The following is a 21,220-nucleotide window of genomic DNA, read 5'->3' on the forward strand; positions in this document are numbered from 1 at the left end:
TTATGCATGAGTGATATATTAACACCTCATATTGTGCATTTTATTGTCCAATTTTCTTTTGTAATAGGAGAAAATGTAGACTACATAATATTGGCATGCAAGGATCTAAATTTTAGCCAACTCATTCATCTCTCTGAATTATTATATTTAGGATTGGCACAAGAAACTAAATTGCATTGACATATTACAAAATAGGAATTTCCTACAAATGGTTACTTAGAAATAAATTTCCTCCTACATTACCTATTGAGATTGGTAGCTTGGGAGGTACTACAAACCCTAGGGTACAGGGTTGTGGAGGAATTGACACCACAAAAAGGGATTTGTGGGCTAAGTACCCAAGGTGTGGGCTCTGCACCCAAGCTTGTGGGTGTGAAACCATGCATGATTTGGACACTTGGCACTTGGCGATGATAGAGCACCCCTAGAGGAGCAAGGGGTTGCTTGAAGCACCAAGAGAGGCCTTGTAGATTTAGAGAAATCATTTTTTATGTGTTTCATGTGACTTGCAACAAAGGATTCAAGTTGGTTGGCTTGAAAAGGTGTCCTAAAGGGCTGGTCGTTGCACACCCTAGGAAGCATATAAATAAGAGAGATTTGGAGGCTCATTTCTCACATCCAATGAGCAACACATCAAAGGAAGATTGCCTCTGAACTAGCCGCTAATTAGAAGGAGCTCAAGCAAAGGAGAAAGAAGTATGTTTTGTGTCTTCATGTGATTTTTTGAGGGTTGAATTTAATATGCAGCAAGCCAAGGGCTAGGAGGAGAAAACTGAGCAGTTTTGTGCAGTGTGGAAAAAGTCCCGATAAAATCGGGATTTATTCCCCAAAACGCGATTTTTTCAAGAAAAGGATTAAATCGGCCGATTTTTTGCCGACTTTTTAAGAAACGAAAAAATCGGGATTAAATCGAAAAAGTCGGGATTAAATCGGGACTTTTTCCAAAAAATCGTGGTAGTTTCTTTAATGATTTTTTTTTTCTTTGAAAAAATCGGGATTTTATTGAAAAAATCGGGATTTTATTGAAAAAGTCGGGATTTTATTGAAAAAGTCCGGATTTTTTTAAAAATGAATATTTTTGTATTTTTTTAATTTTGCCGACTTTTTGCCGACTTTTTCGAAAAACTCCCGACTTTGCCGAGTTTTTCAACTTTTGGACCCTTGCCGAATTAATCCCGACTTCGACTTTTTCCACATTGGTTTTGTGCCATGTTTTAGGGTTGGTTCTCTCATGAAATAGGTCTAAACCTTCTGAAGTGTGCCCTAGTACAGGCTGAGTCCTGTAGGGTCTGTTTTGAGGGCTGAAAAGACCATTACAGGTGGCTATAAGAGGGCCGAGGGATCAGCGAGTAGAGGAGCCTATTAAGGAGAGGAGGTTGCAGTATTTGAGAGGCATTTCAACCGAGTTTGTGGGTTTGTAACTGTAGTTACAGTCAGCCCTAATAAGAGGGCCAAAATTGCAGAGAAGAAGCACAGAAGCCGAGGTCAAGGGGAGCAGCAGAAGGTTGTTGAACAAGGTATGTTTGTCCTCTTGTGCTGATGTTGTTTGCTAGTGGATAGATAGTCCAGTTTGGAACAGCGTTGTTTGGGCATCGTGAGATCAGATTGGAGGGCTGAAGTAGGTGTCCAAAGGATGCCCTAAGTGCAGATCTGAGAAGGACATTAGGTGAAGGTCTGCTAGAAGTGGCAGAAGTTTGGAGGTCAAAGGGTTGACTCTTTGAAGGATAAAAGTGGGCAGCCAAGTGGAACCATGATTGAGCCCAAGTTTGCTGAAGATAAGGACATCTTGCAGTGATAGAGGGCTGTCTTCATATAGCAGCAGAGGAAGGCAAAAGTGGGAAGGAGACCCAAAGGGTTGCATTCTTGAAGGACTAAGGAGTAGCAGTGGGCAGCCTAGGAGTTGTTCACAAACAGATTTGTGAACAACTCACAGAAGTCCCTATGTGTTAATTCGTTGATGGACTAATGATCAGCTAGAGGGCAGATTGGTGAGTCGTGTTCAGTGATCTAGAGGAGCAGAATTCATTGATAGAGGAAGATTTGTGTTGCTGCAGATTGGGAGAAAAAGGACCAGCAGATGTATTCAAGGTGTTGAAATTTCTAAGTCTAACCCGTTAGAAATTTTCCTGCACTATCTGGTTTATTTCACCTACTTGTTTAATTACTGAACAAGTTATTTAACCATATAAATACTTAAATAAACACAATGCAGTCTCAACCATCTACAGATCATCAACTGAAAGAAATAGACAAACACACAAGGGACACCATTATTTTTGGACAATCATCCCCGAAAAAACCCAACTTGGGAAAACCAGTGCAGCAGTTCTGAGGGTTTTATTATTAAGCAGCGTTTCTTGAGTACAACTGGGTGCCAAACTGGCTCACCCAACAGAGAAATCTATCTGGCAGTAATACCTCTCTTCGAAAGCAGATATTTTGAAAGTCTACTCCACGAAACTCTCTCCAACGCCTCTCTGAGGCTCTGCGTCAGCCCTCCTGACCTCTGCGTCAGCCTAGAACCCTTTGCGCTGCCTCTCTGGCCCTCTGCGTCACCCACGCAGGCCCTCTGGCCCTCTGCGCTGGTCTCCCGGCACTATCTCTACCTCTCTACTATGTACTCACTGCCCCTCACTGCAACTCTGATCACTAGTTCGATTTCTCTCAGCAAACCAATGTCTCTCCAACTGACCCTCAAGCTTCCTCTTATACTTTTTTTGTTGAGTCTTCAACAACCGAGATTAAATCTCTAATCAACAGCTAAGATTAGATTTGGCTTGATCCATGTCATTTAGAACCTTCTCACCCAGTTTTATATTAATACCCATTAATATTTTTATTTTCCTAAGTTTAGACTTAGGAACACATTAAAAATATTAATTATTTTAATATCTCTCTCACCGAGTAGAATTTACCCAAACCATTTCTGGGTCTTGGAGATCTCATGTGCTTTAGCCTCTCCACCAATTTTCATGGCTAGAGCACATCCGATGCTACCCCAAATCAACACAAGGTACGACCAAGTGGAGTTGTGAAGTGCAATACATCAGCTAGTAGGTCAGTTCTATCTTGTTCAAGGTAAATTGGTTGTCATAGTTGTTGACACCAAATCCTAGTTTGTATTCTTGTATCAGTGATTGTATGAGAGCCACGATCCTTGGTACGGGATCCCTAGACAATTGTATTACAGATTGATAATATAACGAAGTTGGGTTGTTGAAAATTTGTAAAAAGTTGTCTATTTGTGCACTAGTTGATTTACTGTTGTATTTATTTTGTTGTGCAAAGTAGTTTGTTGTGGCATTTGAGTTGGTTGTGTCAGAGATTCTAAGACCCTAACCTGGATTCTCCAGTGTCGTGGAAAAGCAGCATTACCATTAATATGGCCCATATATTGTATTTTAATTTAACATAGCTAGCTTCAACAAGTGCATGATTTCACCAACCATGGCATAACAACATATTGGTGGGACAAATTCCAACAATCAGTTGCCCTAAACTATATTCAATTATCGCACCAAGAAAAGTGAGACATATATTACAATCTAGTATTGAAGAGATTGTAAAATTTGTCTCATCATAATGGTGGCGTTATTATATGTCAACCCAATATAATATTTCATACAAACTAATAATAAAGTAAATAATAAATTTAATGTTAGCTAAATAATAATTATTTATAAATCTTTATATATAAAAAAAAATAACACTATATCAATAAAATCATATCAACTATTGGAAGAAGAGGAAAAACTTCACTAGATGTCTTCTATCAACCCATAGTATCAACTGTATATTGTGTTACCAATCATATATATATATAAGCACAACAACATAGATCTTAACTTGGGACCTTTTAAGCACCAAGAGATTTGTGTCTTAGTTTTATTTCTATCATTAAGGAGGCCAGACACTGCTCTTCAAAAGTCTATTGTTGCTTTGTAGACTTTCGAAAAAGCTTTTGATTTTGTTCCTCGAGAAATCTTATTTTAGAGTCTTAGATAAGATAAGATAAGATAAGATAAGATAAGAAATATAATTATATTAATGTCTAACAGATGACCACAAAAGTAGGTCAATGTGACTACTGAGTACGATGATGCCAATATAAAGTAGGAGTTCTAAAATGTCTCCAATATAAAGAATAAGAAGCAACATAAAAACATGAAGTCTATATGCCAATGTTGCAAAAATCCGCATCATGATCAAATCGGCAAGGGTCTGGAAAACTAGGAAATCATAGAAATCGAGAAAATATCGGTAAAAATCAAAAAACATTGGCAAAATTAAGATACCATCAAAATATCAATAAAAATCAGCAAACATCGACTAGGGAAAAAATTTGCAATTTCATGATAAAATCGAGATGTTATCGGCGTGTTTGCAACACTGCTATATGCTAAAACATGGAAAAACCCTCAAATCCAAGTGCAAGTGACCGCAATTGGAGGGAGACATATAGAGGGAAAGGATCAAGGACTAGGTCATAGTCCACTAGATTTATATCTCCCAATATATGAGGTTGAATGAAGAAAACTCAAGACTGAATGATGCCCGAAGCATTGAGGGAAAATCTAGACCATCAACTGCATGACTGCCTAGATGATGTAACATGTTGCTAATGTCTAGGTGATGTCAATTGCCTGCTAGTGAGGAATCTAGTTTAGCAATGTATCTGAGGTATCTGGGGAAGGGGAATGATCCCTTTGGTCCACACTGATCTGGAATCAGAAGTAATGTTGTCCTCATCCTATCTCTTTGTGCTCCTACTAACCTTGGCATATCCAAGACCCTACTGACCACCATTATGCACCTATATGAGTCGATCATTGGTAATCTCCGCACAGCTAACGAGGTATCAAATTTCATAGGGAGTGCCATAGGGGTTAAATAAGGGTGCCCCTATGCCCCAAATTTTTTGGTATCTATAATGATGAGTTTGAGAATTTTCTCTGTGACCATATCCAAGATAGTGAAGGATGTCTCCTTCACCATGCTTTGATATCTATCCTACCATTTGCAAATGATGTGGTCCTTTTAGCCTCATCTCCAAAGGGATTACAGAGACAATTGGATGCCCTTACTCTTTTATGTGATCTTTGACAACTAACAATTAACCTGGATAAAACCAAGGTTATGATCTTTAATGGGATGAAGAAGACCTTTTCGAATGTACAATTCTTCTTCAAAGGGGAGGAGATTGAGATCATCAACATCTACACGTATTTGGGAGTGCAATTCTTAGGACCTCGCTTAAGTTTGTAGTAGGCCTTCCAAACTCATGTTATCAAGGGAAATGGGTCACTAGCCCTTCTAGAAAGTCAATGTTTCGATCACCATTTCTAGGGCATCTTGTCCAAGTTGTATCTCATGGAATGTTTTATCTAAACTACTATGCTCTATAGCTCAAAGGTTTGGGGGCGTTGTTTAATGGTGTCTGACTAGGCTTCAACTGAGTAGGTTCAAACCCTTCTCCTCCACCACATCATCAGATGCAAATAGGTAGTCCCTTAGCATATCATCTTACCAGAGTTTGGCATACAACCCTTCCAACTCGAGACAGTGTTCCATTTGGTTTGTTTTTTGCACCAGGTTCAAACCTTCGTCAATTCGAGGAAGGGGTGAAATAGGTAATCCTACTTCGCCTATTGTTCCTCAAATACCACTACCTCTTTTACTCCATCGAGACAAACTCAATGTTGGTTTACGAGGATCTCGATTCTCATGTAGCCCATAAGTATTCAAATGGATTGGCTCTCTTCTTTCAAATGCTCCCTGAATGCTCTTGGGCACCTTCTTCCTCTTAGACAAGAGTTGAAATAGTTTATCAGAGATGACATATACAAGCAATTTATCCAAACCACTTGTGTTACCCCTGCAGGTGGGGTATGCCCAAAGATGGCCTTCTATGTTGAGCACTTCTTGGAGCTGAGAGATAGGCTCATTTGCAACACACCCTTCGCCATTGGATGCACACCCTTTGCATCCCCCTTGGCCAACTCACAGAAGGCTCTCATAGGCTTCGGCTAGATGATGACCATGTTGATTTTTAATGCACCTTAGACAAGTGGTTTCCCATGGGTTAGTCTCTACCTAGGGAAAAGTGTCCAAAATAATTATTTTCCTAAGTGTGACTTTATAAGTGGTAAGTCAATGTTAAATTATAAAGTGAAAAGTGATTTTAGACAAAGTACAATGTGGGTACTTTATTTAATGTGAGTTAAAAAATAGAAAATGAGAATTAAATGAACATTTATTCTCATCCCTTGATCTAAATGAACCTGAGCCATTAGATCTTAGGGTTGCCCAAAAGTCATTTAGGGAAACAAAAGGGGGAAAAGAAAAGAGGCACTGCATTCATTCTTCATGAGCAGATTGGAAAAAGGAAGCTGAGAGCTAGAGAAAAGTTCTGAAGGAGAAATTTGTTGCAGCAAGCTGAAGGAGTGACTTTTGGGAAAAGATGGGCACAGAAATCAAGGCATAGAAGACAGCAGAAGGTACAGTACAAACAGCGTTTAATGTTGTGAGTTGCATGTTGTTCGAGAGAAGTTTTTGAAAAAAATAAATAAATAAAGTCTGCCTGGGGTAGCTCAAGTGGCGATGGCCGTAGAATGAAGTCTCACCGAACTAGAGATCTTGGGTTCAAATCTTGTACTTCCCTCCCCCCATGGCAGGGTGAATAATGGACATGTAAAATCGAAAATGAGAGTCCTGCCAAGCTTAACAAACAAAAAAAACGTGCAATTCATGCAGCAGTACAGAAATCCATACTGTACATATTTTCAGCTTCAAGTGGGCACGAAAATCGAGGCAAAGTGGGCATGGTTTTCAAGGAGTTTTGGGCTGAAGAGATAAGTTGTATTTTGTTGTTTTGTTTTGTCTGCAAATGTATTTTTCCTGAACTTGAAAGATAAATAAATTTGAAGAGCTCTCTAACAGGTTTTCCCCGAAGAAGATTGAAGGGGTTTTGCCTGGGTCTAAGTTGACCAAAAATCTGTGTATTTTTATGTGTGTTGTTGGTCTGTTTATGTCCATATTTATTTTCAACATGTGTTGACAATCCCATGTGTTTTAATCTGAAAATTTCATTTCCAAAATTCTATATGTTGAATGTATGTTTATGGGAAAGGGCATTTAACCGAATGGGAGTAATAAGGTGAAATTAAAAATGGGTTGGGATTGCAGGAAACTTTTTAGTCATCAAATTTCAACAAACCACCACAGTGACAAATTGAATAGGATATGCTAGCTTTGTCACCTTCAAGAGGTCAGAACTAAGGAACACTTTATCTTCCACTACCCCATTTACTTCAAGATCCAATGGAGGAGGTTCCATTGCTTATTCAACGAGTCCCAAACTCTCTCCAATTTCTTCAAATTCCTAGATTGAATATGTTTATCCCTTTACGTGTAGGAGGCCTCCCGTCTCCATTATCATCTATCCAGTCACCTCCCAAACCAACCTCCACTCAATGTATCATTCCTTCTTTACTATTCACCCCTCTATTCTGTTGAAGAATCTAGGGCAATGTAGATAGTGAGATTCTTCTTAGCATGATAACTATTTGTGAGTTATTTAACTTTGCTTCTTCGCACAATCTTCACTTGTTATTATTATTAGAGTGTGTCTTCTTAGTTCATCAAATAGCTACCAAAAACAAAGAGACAAGAACACACGATGTTGGCTTTCTGCCAGGGCCAAAACCTCTCCCTCTTGGAGAGGAAAACCCGCACAAAATTCTTCTTATAGATATTCCAATTGACGAATACCAAAACCATGACCCTTGACCTATGATGCCACTCCAAGACCAAGACACCAATCTTCTTCTTCATCATTGTTGAGATAACACTGGGGTCATCACTACTTGCACCACCACGATCTTCATTACTATTGTAACACCATTGCTGCACTTTTATCGAGGTCTTCACCATACCAACGAGATCTCCATATATATGAATGAGATTTGTACCTAAATCCACCGAGATCATGATTGTTTCATAGCTGCACCTTCATTGAGATTATAACTTTGTGATTGTGTCTTCATTGATACCATATCTATGCTTAAGATCATGACTGCACCTTTGAGACAGAGTGTGTTACTATGAGACCACCTTATCATGATTATGCCGACACTGTGTGTGCTACAGTGGGATCCTGAAATCACCTTTCATCACCGAGACTATGACTGTGTGTTTCTTCCAATGAGATCTTCCCTGCCACAATTATGTCGAGACTGTATCACTGTGCCACTGTAATTATCTAAGATGTTTGCACCCTTGTCCGAGATTCCTGCAATCCTGCACTTGTCCGAGATTCCTGCAATCCTGCACTTGTTCGAGATTCATTGTGCCATTCGAGATCTGTGCCATTCGAAATTTCAGAGTAATCCGAAGTTCTGTACTTCATGTGGTGACTTCAGCTGCGTATATATAGTTGTTTGTCCATGTATTCAAGCCGACGTGACTGTGTGAAACATTGTGTCTTTTTATTGAGCTGACATGACAGTGATATATATATTTAATTCAATTTGAGGCCAACATGACTGTGTTTCACATCGTTTTGCTGGCAGACTTCTTATTGTGATTGTCTTGGAGGATTGTGTGCTTGTCTTGGAGGGCTACTTGACATTTCTATAGACTCATATATTTTTCTCATGCTCAAGAAGAGCTTCTTAATACATGACATTGACTCTTTGATTTATCCTAAGGCTCTCAATGGAAGCCACTACTAAATAAATAAACTTCTTGCTCATGAAACCCATGCAGCAAAATATAATAATAAATTCATTTTTCTTGTTTACAAAAATCAATGTCATGAAGATCGAACTTAGTTACACTTTGTTCAACATATTCAAGGCACGAAGAGACAGATGGATAGTGACCAAATCCTTGACCATAGATCGATGCGACATCGACACATCGCCCACAATTCGCAGTAGCCTCACCAATTAGTCAATCCAAACCTCGCGCCACCATTAAGCGAATATTGTCCCAACTCTAGTGATATGCCTCCTCCAAACAACAATGAAGCAAGTCACCAAGCTCTTCTTCCATCGCTTCTTCTAGGTAGCCCTCTATCTTGAGCTTCCTTCATTCGACTTTGAATGCCGGGAGAGATAGATCCAGCAAGCTGTGAGACACATTGCTTGTTACCTATTTCCTTGTCCCATATCCTAGAAACGCATGTATTGTACATCACTCTCTTAGAGTTACCTATAGCTATAGAGTCTAAATATTGCTTCCACATGACTTAGATTAGATTCACATTTTTGTTTTTTGCACTCTATTTTTATAGGAGTTGTTTCAATATTCCCACTATGTATTGACATCATTATATCCAGTAGTCCCTCTGAACTAGTTTAGTGGTCACTTGTTGGACAATAATAATATTATCTTAGCTTATCTTAGTGCTTAACAAATCTATAGTTAAAAATGGATTTATGTCAGTTTTAGTAACAATCAAACTTACGAGTCCTTTTACTCTTTGTTAGTAAAATTTAATTTGTCAAAACCAAAATATGAGAGTCAACCACAAATAGTTATGTCAAACAGAATTTTAGGAATGCTGCCATATACGAATCACTATATTAAAAATTATTGCAATTTCATCTAATGTAACTCAATGTTGAGCCCACTCTTAAATTCAATGTGGCATGAAAAACATTAGAGTAACCCGACTAGGATTGGTTTCCCACTGATGATTATGTTTACACTAAATCAAATTTGATGTTAGGTATATCAAACATCTTACTCCCTATTAGTGAAAACTAGTTTAAAGCAATTGTCTATGTAATGTGACCATAATCATGGAATAGACCCACTTGGTAGTTAATCGTAGTAAATAGGCATACCTGGTAGTTGATGGGTAGTAAATAGGCCCACTTGGTATTTAAAAGGAAATAATAATAATAATAAGGGGTAGTTGCCATATACCTGTAGGAATACTCATTGCCTCGATTTTCGTGTCCAATAATCACTGTATTGGAGATGTTGGATGATATTCTATGCTATTCTATCTATTGTAGAGTGATTACTTCCATAAGGTGTATTTGATGGTGTTACCTTACCCTAAGGGTTCTTCTCTATGGTATTGTGTTCTTTATGGTGGGAATGTTTGGTATTTTCTAAAGATGGGGATTTAATACTCAAGCTTAAAGGTTGTTATTTCATATTTTGATATTTTATCTATCAATGTATACTACAAGTGGTATTAAAACTCTTTCTTAGGCACAAAGTGGAAGAGAATTTTATTTTTTTTGTAGATTTGTCATGGGAAAAAAAGGATAGCAATATTCAGATCGATTTCTAAAATATTTTCTATCTTCCTCTTGAAAAAATACCCAAGTTCAAAATAAAATCATTTAACTCGAAGTCTGGGAAGTGGAGTTATTGTTGATTTAAAATCAGTTGTTTTAGGGTTTTTGAATTTTCTAATGATAGCCATATCATTTGCAAATCAGATATATTTTCATTGACATAGAGTGCCTAGAATTCAATCAAACCAATGCCAATAGATGCAAAGTGATCATGGCATTTCATAATTATGGTCATAAAGCTAATGAACAGAATATTGCAAAAGCTATGGCCATTTTATCCACCTCAAACCCTAGACACACCAAGGAGCTCCATTAAAAAGTAAGTTATCTCTATAAACCCTAGTTCTATTTGTTTGGTTTTCACAAGGATAATGTATTTTATAGGAAAAGATGATGGTCTCACTATTGAAGAATACATCAAAAAAGTGAACTATCAATGGGAAAAGAATTAGATACTTGAGCTATTTGGGTAATAAAAGATGATGTTGCCATATGGAAACATTTTGCTCAAATTGGACAAGATAAAGATACTTTCAAATGAAGCATATGACCAAGTATTTTTAAACAAGTAGTCTCATGATGCGAAGAAGGATAAAGAGAACATCAATGGTTTTGGTCCTTTGGAATATCCTTGGATGGACTCGATTGGTACAGTTACTATTAATGTGCAAAAGAAGTTTCTAAATATTTAGTATAAGTAAAAGAAAATTACATTGCAGGATATCTCTCTTACTAAACAAGAAGGGCCCAAAGGGGCACCAAATGAAGTCCTTGCAAGGAAACTAATGGAAATACCTAATGAAACATTGGATAAAAAGTCCAAGGTTGTATTTTTACTTAACTTGATTAGCTTCTTTATTATTAGTGTTCTCTATCATCAAACAGCTACCAAACAATAAAATCAATGAGACAATAGGACACAAGATGTAGGCTATTAGCCAGGGCCAAAACCTCTCCTCTTGAGAGGAAAACCTACAAGAACTCTTCTCTTCTTATAGAACTTCAATTGACAAATTCCAAGAACTATGACCCTTGACAAAGAACCCCTCCAAGACCAAGTCAAATCACTCCTTTGATGAGCTATTCTTTCACAAAGTCAACGCTGGTCAAACTTGCTCCACAACTTCAAATTTTGACCCTTCTTTAGAATTTCGGCTTGTTGTTGCAGGACTACAATTTCAGCCTCTTCTGCAAAAACCCTAGTTCACATGTGTGGCTAGAATATGGATAAATTTGCCTCTCTTCTCCTTCGCTTGACTTGCCTTCTCTTCTTTGTCAATTCAGCTTGCAAATTAGGTCTCTTTTCGCTAAAGTCTCGCCTCCTGCAACTCGGTTTTCACTATAGCAAGGTGATGCCCTAAACTTCGCATGTGGGAAGAAATACAGCCCAAAACAGATCAGAAATACTTCAATTTTCTTCTTCTTTTGGATCTCATTTCCTTCGCTCCTTTTTAGGTCTTCTTCTTGCTCTTGATCAAATTTCTTGTTGCTGGATGGATGCCTCCTTGAATGAGGTCGAGTGCCCCTATATATAGGCTTCCTTGAGTCCTCAATAAGGCCGACTTGTCCTTCTAGATAGGCTGACTTGTTCTTTTGAAGGCTGACTTGCTCTTTTGAAGGCTGACTTGTTGCTTAACCATGACAAGGTCTTGGAGGGTCTTTGACTCTAGTTTGACTCAAATAAAAAATTTCTTTGCAATATGTAACATGCCCAAATGGGTATGACAATGACTCAATTGACCTAGAAGCACTCAATGGGTGCTTGACCTAAAAATAAATTTCCCTTGAGCATGAAACCCGTGCCTCAAGAACAATAATAATAATAATAATAATCTTTTTACATTAAATACATAAAATCATGATTACATATGTCATTATGAAGACCGAACCTAGTCACATATTTCAATAGAATAAGCAAAGGGGCCTACAAAAGCACATGAAGAAAGGCCCCATGAAGAGTATAAGAAGGAAGAAGAAGCTAAGGAGTTAAATGACTTAAAAGACCACATGTTAAAGAGTCAAAGAAAGAAGATCTGATAACTAAGGTTGTTGTATCTCGATTCTCACCACCCAGAGAAACAACAGTGGTCAAGGCAAGAGCATGAGCATCAACAAACTTACTATGAATCAAAATGAACTAGAAAAGCACCCAATATGGAGGCACATGGAGGACTAACTGCAATGCATGGAGAAGTCTAAGTTGTACAATGAAAACATGGAACAGGGAAGGAACCAAATCAGGATCAAAGTGGAAATGCCACAATTGAACCCCATGTGCACATTTCACTAGTATGGATGGATGCCCATGCATGGTACCAGTTGATTACTTTGCTTAGAAGTCATGGCTTCTTCTCATGTTTCAAGGACAAAACATGCGTAGGAGGATTGACTGTAATGCACCTAGAGAGGTAACCAAGGGGTAATGAATGTAATGTAGTCGTAATCATGGAATAGGTCCACCTAGTAGTTGACGGGTAATAAATAAGTGCACTAGGTAGTTAAGAAGAAATAATATACTAATTAGGGGTGGTTGGCATAGACGCTAAGAGTACTCATGAGAAAGTACAAATACACGAGTATAATTTATTGGATATGTTGGATATTATTCTATTGTAGCAAGCATGACTTGTGGAGTGAGCCCTTCCATAAGGAGTACTTGATGGTGTTACCTTACCCTTAAGGGTTTTTCTCTATATTCTTGAGTTCTTTATGGTGTGAATGTTCAGTGTTTTCTAAGGTCATAATTCTATTTCTCAAGTTTAAGGGTTGATATTTCATATTTGATCTTTTATCTATCAAGGTATAGTGCAGTCTTTATATCATGATTTCAGTGGTTGTCCAAATGTCAAGTGTAATAAGCATTTGAATGTGCAATGGTTAAGTTGTGAATGGCTAGTTAAAAGGACAAAACATAGATATAGAAGAATTAGGGTAAGGTTTGTCTACGAATAAGCCTTTTAGGCTTCATTTTAAAGAGTCGTGATTTTTGTAATTTTTTTCATTTAGGTTCTACTAGAATTATCTGAACATTGCACTATCATCAAGTAGTAAAAGAGGGGTAATTATTCTGCCTCTATTACCACTTGACCTCATCCTTTTTTAAATGTGCCATTGAAGTGGAGTCTCCACAGCAAGAATGGAACCTTGGTGGAAGTCTAAAACTATGTCGACCTCACCAGTGAACCAGCGCTTTGTTGGCTACTGATGAATTAGACAGTATTGAATGTAGGATCATTTGGTCATTCATTCTGTGAATGCTGTCATAGATATCCTTTCTTTAATTCTACGTTTGTCAGACAACTTATTTCTCTCTGGGGCAGCAAGGCAGCCAACACTGGTTATTTTTAGCTATTACAGTAAAAGCTGGAAAATTTTCGTATTACAGTACCTGTAATGGTAGCTACTTCAAAAATACCGACCATTTGAACTTAGAAACTATCCTTGGTTCAAATGTTTTGCGGCTAGCATCAAACTTATAACAGATTAGCTCATCCTGCCCCTTATTTACGAAATGCACATTAAAGGTGCTGATGAAGGCACAAAGTACATTCATACCGATATTCGCATGAAACTCATTTTTCATCATAGACATAATGTGCTCCCTTCTGCAACTTACTTTTCTCTTTACGCAAATCTACATCAAACAACCAACTACAAAATATAGCTGCTTGAAGATTATCATCTGCTGTTAGCTGTAGAATCCACCCTAATAACAAAACCGAGTACTGAACCATAACTTAATTTTAACTGCTATTGATAAATACGCATACACAAAATATGCCCCAGTAAAAAGGTAGTACAGGATCTGTATAAATTGAAATTGTTCTCTAGTTTAATTAAAAGGGGTTTGTCTAATGTCTCTTAGGATCACGGAAACCGTGTATAGCCTACCTCTGCAGATGTTTAACCAATAAGAAGTGATGAGTGTTTGGATTACCTGGTCTGTGTGACGACACTCTGCTCTGAGCAGATTCATCTCCACCCCAACAGTTACCCATGAATGCTTATGGCAAACGGCAATAATACTCTCTATTAATCCATGTGGACATTGATCTATTGATTTGGGTCTGAGGCAATACCAGGCAAACGGAGAAGAGATGGATTTCTTGCAATCAATCCAAGTGGGATCTATTGACTCTGCGGCATTTGGTCTAAAATGGGCACAGCGGCCCAGATGTGGCTGTCATCTGTACTTCCACCGAAGTTCAAAGTATTTTTTGTCAAAGTCTTTGGTTTCGGGCGACGACCAAGCAAGGGGAGAATCGGAAAGGTAATGGCGAATGGTATCTAGAAGGCAGGAAGACGTCAACACCACTGGCAGCTACTGTTTGGCGCTTTCCTCATTGAACTGGGTGGGTGCAAAACAATGACACAGATCCGGATCGCCTCCCATGATTCCAATTTCCCACCCAATATGCATTGTGTGAATGTACATTGTAAATTTCCTGGGTAAGGGGTGCTTCTTCATGACCGATTGGGATTGTTTATTGGGTTGGTTTCCGTGGACATGGACACTAACGTCATGGGAACTCCCCCTTCTTTCTTCTTTTTACACGGAAGGATTTGATTAACATCTCTGCTTAGTGAAAATGCTAAGAAGATAGTTGGTCACCTCCCTGAGTATTAATTAGATGCTGTATTTTGATTAAAGATTATTGGTCACTTTCATGGCATTGAGAAGGTTGTTTGTCACTTCCATGATAGTTTGCGAAGGTTCTTTGTCACTTCCATGATAGTTTTAGTTACATGAGGTATCTAATGCATAATTATTGGTCACTTTATGATAACCTAAGAAAGGTGTTTTATTTTTATAATCTTTATGAGTCTTGTGAAAAGGTTGTGGCTCACCTGCATGAGATTTTCACATATATGATGGATTTGGCCGTAAGGTCGATGGTCACTTTCACGATAGTTTAACAAGTGACATGTTTTAATTTTTTTTTGTTTAATTAGATTTGGTGAAGGGTTGTTGGTCATTTTATGTTACTTTAATATTATAAATGTAATTTAGAAAATATTTTATGTAGTAATTATATAGGAAAAAGATTTGCCAATCTGTTTCGAATAATTCAGGGTGGTTTATTGTAGGACAAGATGTTTTTAAAAATGTTTTATGATTTAATAAATATTTTAAAAAAATTGTTTTTCACGTGTTTTATGCTCAAATAAATATTAAAATAGTTTTTAACTTTTAATGTGTATAAAAAGTTGACTTATAGTTGATTTATTATTTATTCTATTTGTTATCTTTAAATAATAATAATGTTAATTGAAGAGGAGGCAGGAGCAGGAGGGGTGCTTTGTATCCCCGATGAACAAGTGGAGACAAAATACATGTGGGGATTGGGAGTGGCCACCAATAACAAGGTGAGCTACTTGCCTTGTGGAAAGGATTGGACCTTGTTCACACTCTCGGAATAAAGAAAATAAAATTTTTGGGGATTCCTTGGTTATAAGAATGTTCTCAATACCAAATGTACATTCTAATGACAACATGTCCTCCATAGTTAAAAGAATAAATTATCAGTTGGCAAAATTTGAGCAACATTCTTTTTTTCATGTTCTATGCCACCTAAACAAGGTTGTCAATGAAATGGTAAATCGTGGAGTGTTCTTGGGAGCAGGGAAGTACGAGATGGGAGATATGAAGGCCAACTTACCACTCCTTAATTGAATGATGGTCAGGGAAATATTAAATGTTAGTATAGTTATCGATGAAAAAGGGATGACACGAGGAAGCTCATATGGAAGGCAGGACAGGTGGGGAAAGGATAGGAAAGGTTCAACACATTGCGTCCTCTCGTATCCCCGGATTATCTCATCACATGGCACAAGGAGATTAATAACCTTATATATAGATGTTGCAAGAAATCCATCATATTAGAGAATTTGTGGGACTGTGAACTACATCGGAGAATTAATCGCGAGGAGGTGAACATCGTCTCGTTACTCCGCAAATTGGCGAAAAAATGGTTTACTATATCCCTGGGACAGAATGTGTATTTAATGGGACTACAAATCAAGGATCTTCATGAGATTATGGCATGAGTGGTTGAAACTGGCAAGCAAGAATACTCTAGTCTATTTAAGGACTCACCACCCTCTCCCGTGACATCCGTTGTCAAAGGCTTGGAGCATCGAATTGATATTTGTGTGATTTGGAGGAATGCCGATATGGATGTGCAAGAAGGCCATGGCAGGAAACCTTCTGAGGAGGATGTGGCACGCTGGAAGAAGGTCATCAAATTCTTGTTTAAGTTGGTAATGGGGAGACTTGACCTTATCACCCATCGAGTGGAGTTATTAGAGAAGGACCGTGCCACCAATGTCAAGAGAATTAAAGCAAAGTTTGAGAGTGTGGAGGTGTCTTTGGAGCGCTTCTAAAGATGGAGACGGATCTACTTACAACCAATTCGGAGTTGCTTAGCGACAACATATTTGCAGAGGTCAAGGAGATTATTGCGGGACTACCGTAGGAGGTCATGGCTCAGCTGCAAAAAGATGGAGGAGAAGGCGATATAAGAGCGGATCCAAGCAGCCGAGGCAAGGATGCCAGCGAGGATGCGAGGAAGATTTTGTTTTTGGGACTATATTTTTAGCTTTATGGTAGATTTCAGTGTTTTATCATAGTATACAGGGCTAGTAGGGGAAAGAAAATAGTATCATGGTTGTACTGGGATATGGAAGCACCTGCTAAGACTGAAGCAAGTTTTGATGTGATGATGTAAAAACAGTTATGGTCGTGTAATCCAGATTTTGAATATAAAATACTCGTTATGTTTATAAATAATAATAATGATGTTAATTGAGTATAACTGAAATGGTTTTAGGAAGAAAAATCCAGATAATTAATTGAAATGTTATTATTTTCCATTATTTCATTTAAATCTCACTTTGTACCATACAAAACTATTATCTTAATTTAATGTTTTAATTAAAAAGTTATATTCACATTAGTTTCTTTATTATGACAATATTATAATTTGGTTTAGGGCTATATTGAGATAGGTGATTTGATAAAATGGCCCCCAACTATGGTGATAGTCATTAAGGTAGATGTTTCATGGATTGGTCATATTTTACTTAAATTCAAATAAGATAATTTATTGTTCCTTTTTTTGGAATGTGCAAAAAGATTAATGGTGGTGTAAATATGTGTATATATGTTGATAAGTAACATGTAGCCATTCCCCTTCATGCATATATATAGTAAACATTGAGGTTGGATTAGAGTAGGTTGTGTGAAATATTTTGTCATTGATATGTATTTGGCTAAAGGATGGTATGATACCTTATTTTTCTTTACTCTAATATTAAATAGAATGGAAGTTAAGACATTTATTATTATTAACTTGCACATATTTTGAGATTTTTGAACTTGGGTCTCTCCATTAATATAAGTGTAATTACCTCGCCTTAGCCTCTAAACTGCACTCCCATGAACTAATATTTATTACTATTAAGTTCATTTTTGTTGTTCCATCCATTCAATGTCCATATGAAAGAAAAATTATCACTTTCTTCCACTCATGCAATACAAATCAAATGATGATGATGTTGTTTGAAATTCTTTATGTTTATTTAGGAAGATACAACTTCCTTACAAAAATATTTAACTTATTGATGACGAGAGAAACATGGCTACTTTTACCATACAAAGGTAGAATATGTAATGCTAAATTATTACAATATAAATTGTGTTATACACTCTCAAATAATAATGAAGTAAAGAAATGGCACATGTGCAACTATAAATGATGTTTAAATTTTGTTATTTAAAAAATTACTAATCTCCACGATAGAGTATTAAAGTTGTTATGCAATTAGTTTTCGAAAGGTATGAAGATTTCACAAAAAGTGATTTTTCAAGTTATAAACATATATCCACAATTCCAATTTTGGTTTTAAAGGCATTTATGTTGCATTTTCAATGTTTGTAACCATTGTTTGGGATGTAAGGGTTCACATTACCTCCAAATTATGGCATAAAATATGGGATTAATTAGATGATATACCATTATACTTTGTTCCCAAATTATCTATTTTTTATTGTAGAGAGAATAAATAAATGAGGAAATAAAAATAAGATAATTACTTTTCCCGACGAATAAAGAGAAAAAATAAAATTTATTTCACTCTAATAAAACCTAAATAGAGTGTCATACTCTAATAACACAAAATGTTCAATTTGTATAAACTTAGTAATAAAAAGCAGAGATATCAAAAATGATTATACATATTCCTAATTTATTTTCACCAAGTATGAAAAAAAGGTCATGATTAAACACTTCATGTTGTGCTTCAAATGTGTATTTTTATTAAACTTCACATCGACGTCAACCTTTCTACAATGTCCCATTCTCATGTTTTTGACATTTCAAGCTTAAAATATGTCCATTTCTATTGACTATTTCTTGTGTTACAAGTAAATATTCATCATTAGAGGTTTTGGAAGCCTTAAATGAAACACTTGTGTTTCATCATCGCCCAAGAGGAATAGCTTTTACATGTTGCACAATAATGCCACATTGAGAAGAAATTTAAAAACTGATTGTTGTAAATTTAATTACAAAGTGAGAATTGACATATAGATGTGTTATGCTTATTAAACACAATGTACGTAAGAGTATGTGCTTGACTAAGCAAGGAAAGTAGATAAATACACCATTTACCCAAAGGTTCTCACTATTAAAACAAATAATATTGGGACAAAAAACAACATTTCCATGTACCTCATATATTTGGGAGAGCATTGAAAGAAAAACTTTATCAAGGAGTGTATATACTTTCTTTCTCATGTAACATTGAAGAAGGTTGCATAAGAGAATGTTGAAAGGCAATGTTATTAGGGAGTGCATTTGCTTCCATCTCTATTGCATATGTTTATTTATATTATAATATTGAAGAAAGTTGCATGATTTCACATCGGGGAGCTTCAAATCATTTCAATTTAGCACCAAGGACCCATTTTATCAACTCATTAAGTGTTAAGTTTAAGATGAAGTAAACTTTTCACTATCATGTGGAATATCCTAAAAAGAGTATCCTAAAAACAAGTCAATTTTTTCAACTTTGCACACCATATAAACAAAGAAGAATGTGAATATCTTGTGATTTTGCATAAAATAAACTCAACGATTGGAAGTATAAACTACACAACATAAAGAGTGTACATGTTAAAATAAACTACAATGCAAAAAACTATCTACATTGTGAGTTAAAGAAATTAAGCTAAACAAGGGCCATGATTTCTACTAAAATTATTCAAGTGGACAAATGAATTTATGAGAAAATAAATGAATGATAAAGATCATTCAAAATTTCCACTAAAATCATGATGTCTCTCCAAATGTAAAACTTTACACATTAATGTAACTAGCACTAAAGATACAAACGACACTAAGAGTAAGAAATTAGTAGAATATGGGTTGTTGGTTCGTATCTCACTTGAAGTTTGGAATGCGTGAGCTCCTTCAACATTCAAATTCCATAGATATTTCATGTGAAGGTCAAAAACCATGGCATACAATACAAAAGAATTCACTTGGAGAAACGCTCAAGAGAATACACGAATGACTATTCTACATGTGAACCATGAATTTTAGTCTTAAAAACCTTGAAAATTATAGTGCACATCCCAATTAGCTCATTCAAGGCTTTGTTTTCAAAAATATATAGGAAACATCAACACATAGATTTTCCTATGAGACCCCAATGTGGGAGAACCCTAACAATGGAATGGCTTTAGTTGTGCTTTATTAATTCTTTTAGAAGAGAGATTTTACAGATCATGGGTTCAAAATGAGTAATGTTCAGTGTGCATAAGACAACAAATTCCTTCATTTATCTCAATTTGAAATCTGCATCCATAATGAGAAATCAATTATAGGACTTTACACTAGCTTAACCCACACCCCCCCCCCCCCCCCTGATGTATCTTAAACTCTTCCTCTATCTTTGTCTCAAAAGACTTATTTAAAACACAAATCGGAACTAAGTGGAAATTAATTCTAAAAAAACACTCTCCCAAGTTCAAAACCCTTACTCTACCTTCAATAGAGCCACTTATAAATTATGTTGTGGGCCTTCAAATCTTTTCTTCAAATTCCAATTCGATTGATATTTTGAATTCTATCTTAATCAATTGTTCACAATTGGCCTTTCGAGTTACCCCTTGAATTGCATTATCCAAAGTTCAAGATGGGTGGCGCTTCACCACACGAAGGGTGAAGCCCTTTCTTATTTGTTCTGTTAGGTCCCTATACTGCTAGTGTAGCCCCTTATTGTTATTCGTGCAGCCCCCTTATTGTATTGTTATGCCCGTGTAGTTCCCATATTATTATTATTGTGCCCCATAGAAGCCCACTATTGTTATTGTTGTGCCCTTACATCATTATTGTTATGTCAGCTCTGATTATATCGTGACCCCTTAGACTCCTATATATAGAAAGGAGGTCTTGTCATTTGTATCATCCAAGAATTGTTCATTTGTGTAATGTAAAGGTGATTTCCCCTTCGAACAGGGTTATTTTGAAGTCATTTATCTATCTCTTCTTCTATTTTTTGAGCCGGTTGCATAACATTTGGTATCAGAGCTTTGGATTCTAGGGTTTCGCTGCTTCAAACAGGCCATCGTGGAATTTTCTCTATAACTTTGTTTCTACAAAGTTTCAGAAGCTGAAATTAAAACCCATTTGATTTGAACACTTTCTGAACCTCATGTCTGAATTTCAGATCTTTTCCTGCTATATTTTCGGATATATGAGCTGAGTAAGTTAGGGTTTTTGCAGGCTCGAGAATTCCATCTCAAACAGGTCATCATAGAATTTTTGCTATAACTTTTGTTATACGAAGCTTAGGAAGCTGAAATTAAAACCCATTTGAGTTGAAATTGTGCTGCACCT

At 36.6% G+C, this 21,220-nt stretch overlaps 1 protein-coding gene across 2 annotated transcripts in view; it reads right to left on the reverse strand.

The window, feature by feature from the left end:
* The window catches only part of LOC149168631 (putative serine/threonine-protein kinase PBL8), an 81,062-nt gene extending 66,239 nt beyond the window's left edge, over window positions 1–14,823 (reverse strand). Inside the window, exons 1-2 of one of the 2 annotated variants that reach the window (XM_089428355.1) lie at window positions 14,254–14,823; window positions 13,872–13,950 (exon numbers count right to left, since the gene is read on the reverse strand). In XM_089428355.1, the coding sequence (XP_089284481.1) occupies window positions 13,872–13,950; window positions 14,254–14,292 (118 nt within the window). In that variant the 5' untranslated portion in view covers window positions 14,293–14,823. The remainder of the gene's footprint in view (window positions 1–13,871; window positions 13,951–14,253) is intronic. The other variant, XM_089428357.1, reaches the window with a different exon arrangement.
* Window positions 14,824–21,220: the final 6,397 nt, after the last annotated feature.

This window comes from Pinus tabuliformis, chromosome 4_2 (assembly GCF_031772625.1).
Source record: "Pinus tabuliformis cultivar Carrire ecotype Pingquan chromosome 4_2, CPIR1, whole genome shotgun sequence".
NCBI classification, from domain to species: Eukaryota; Viridiplantae; Streptophyta; class Pinopsida; order Pinales; family Pinaceae; genus Pinus; species Pinus tabuliformis.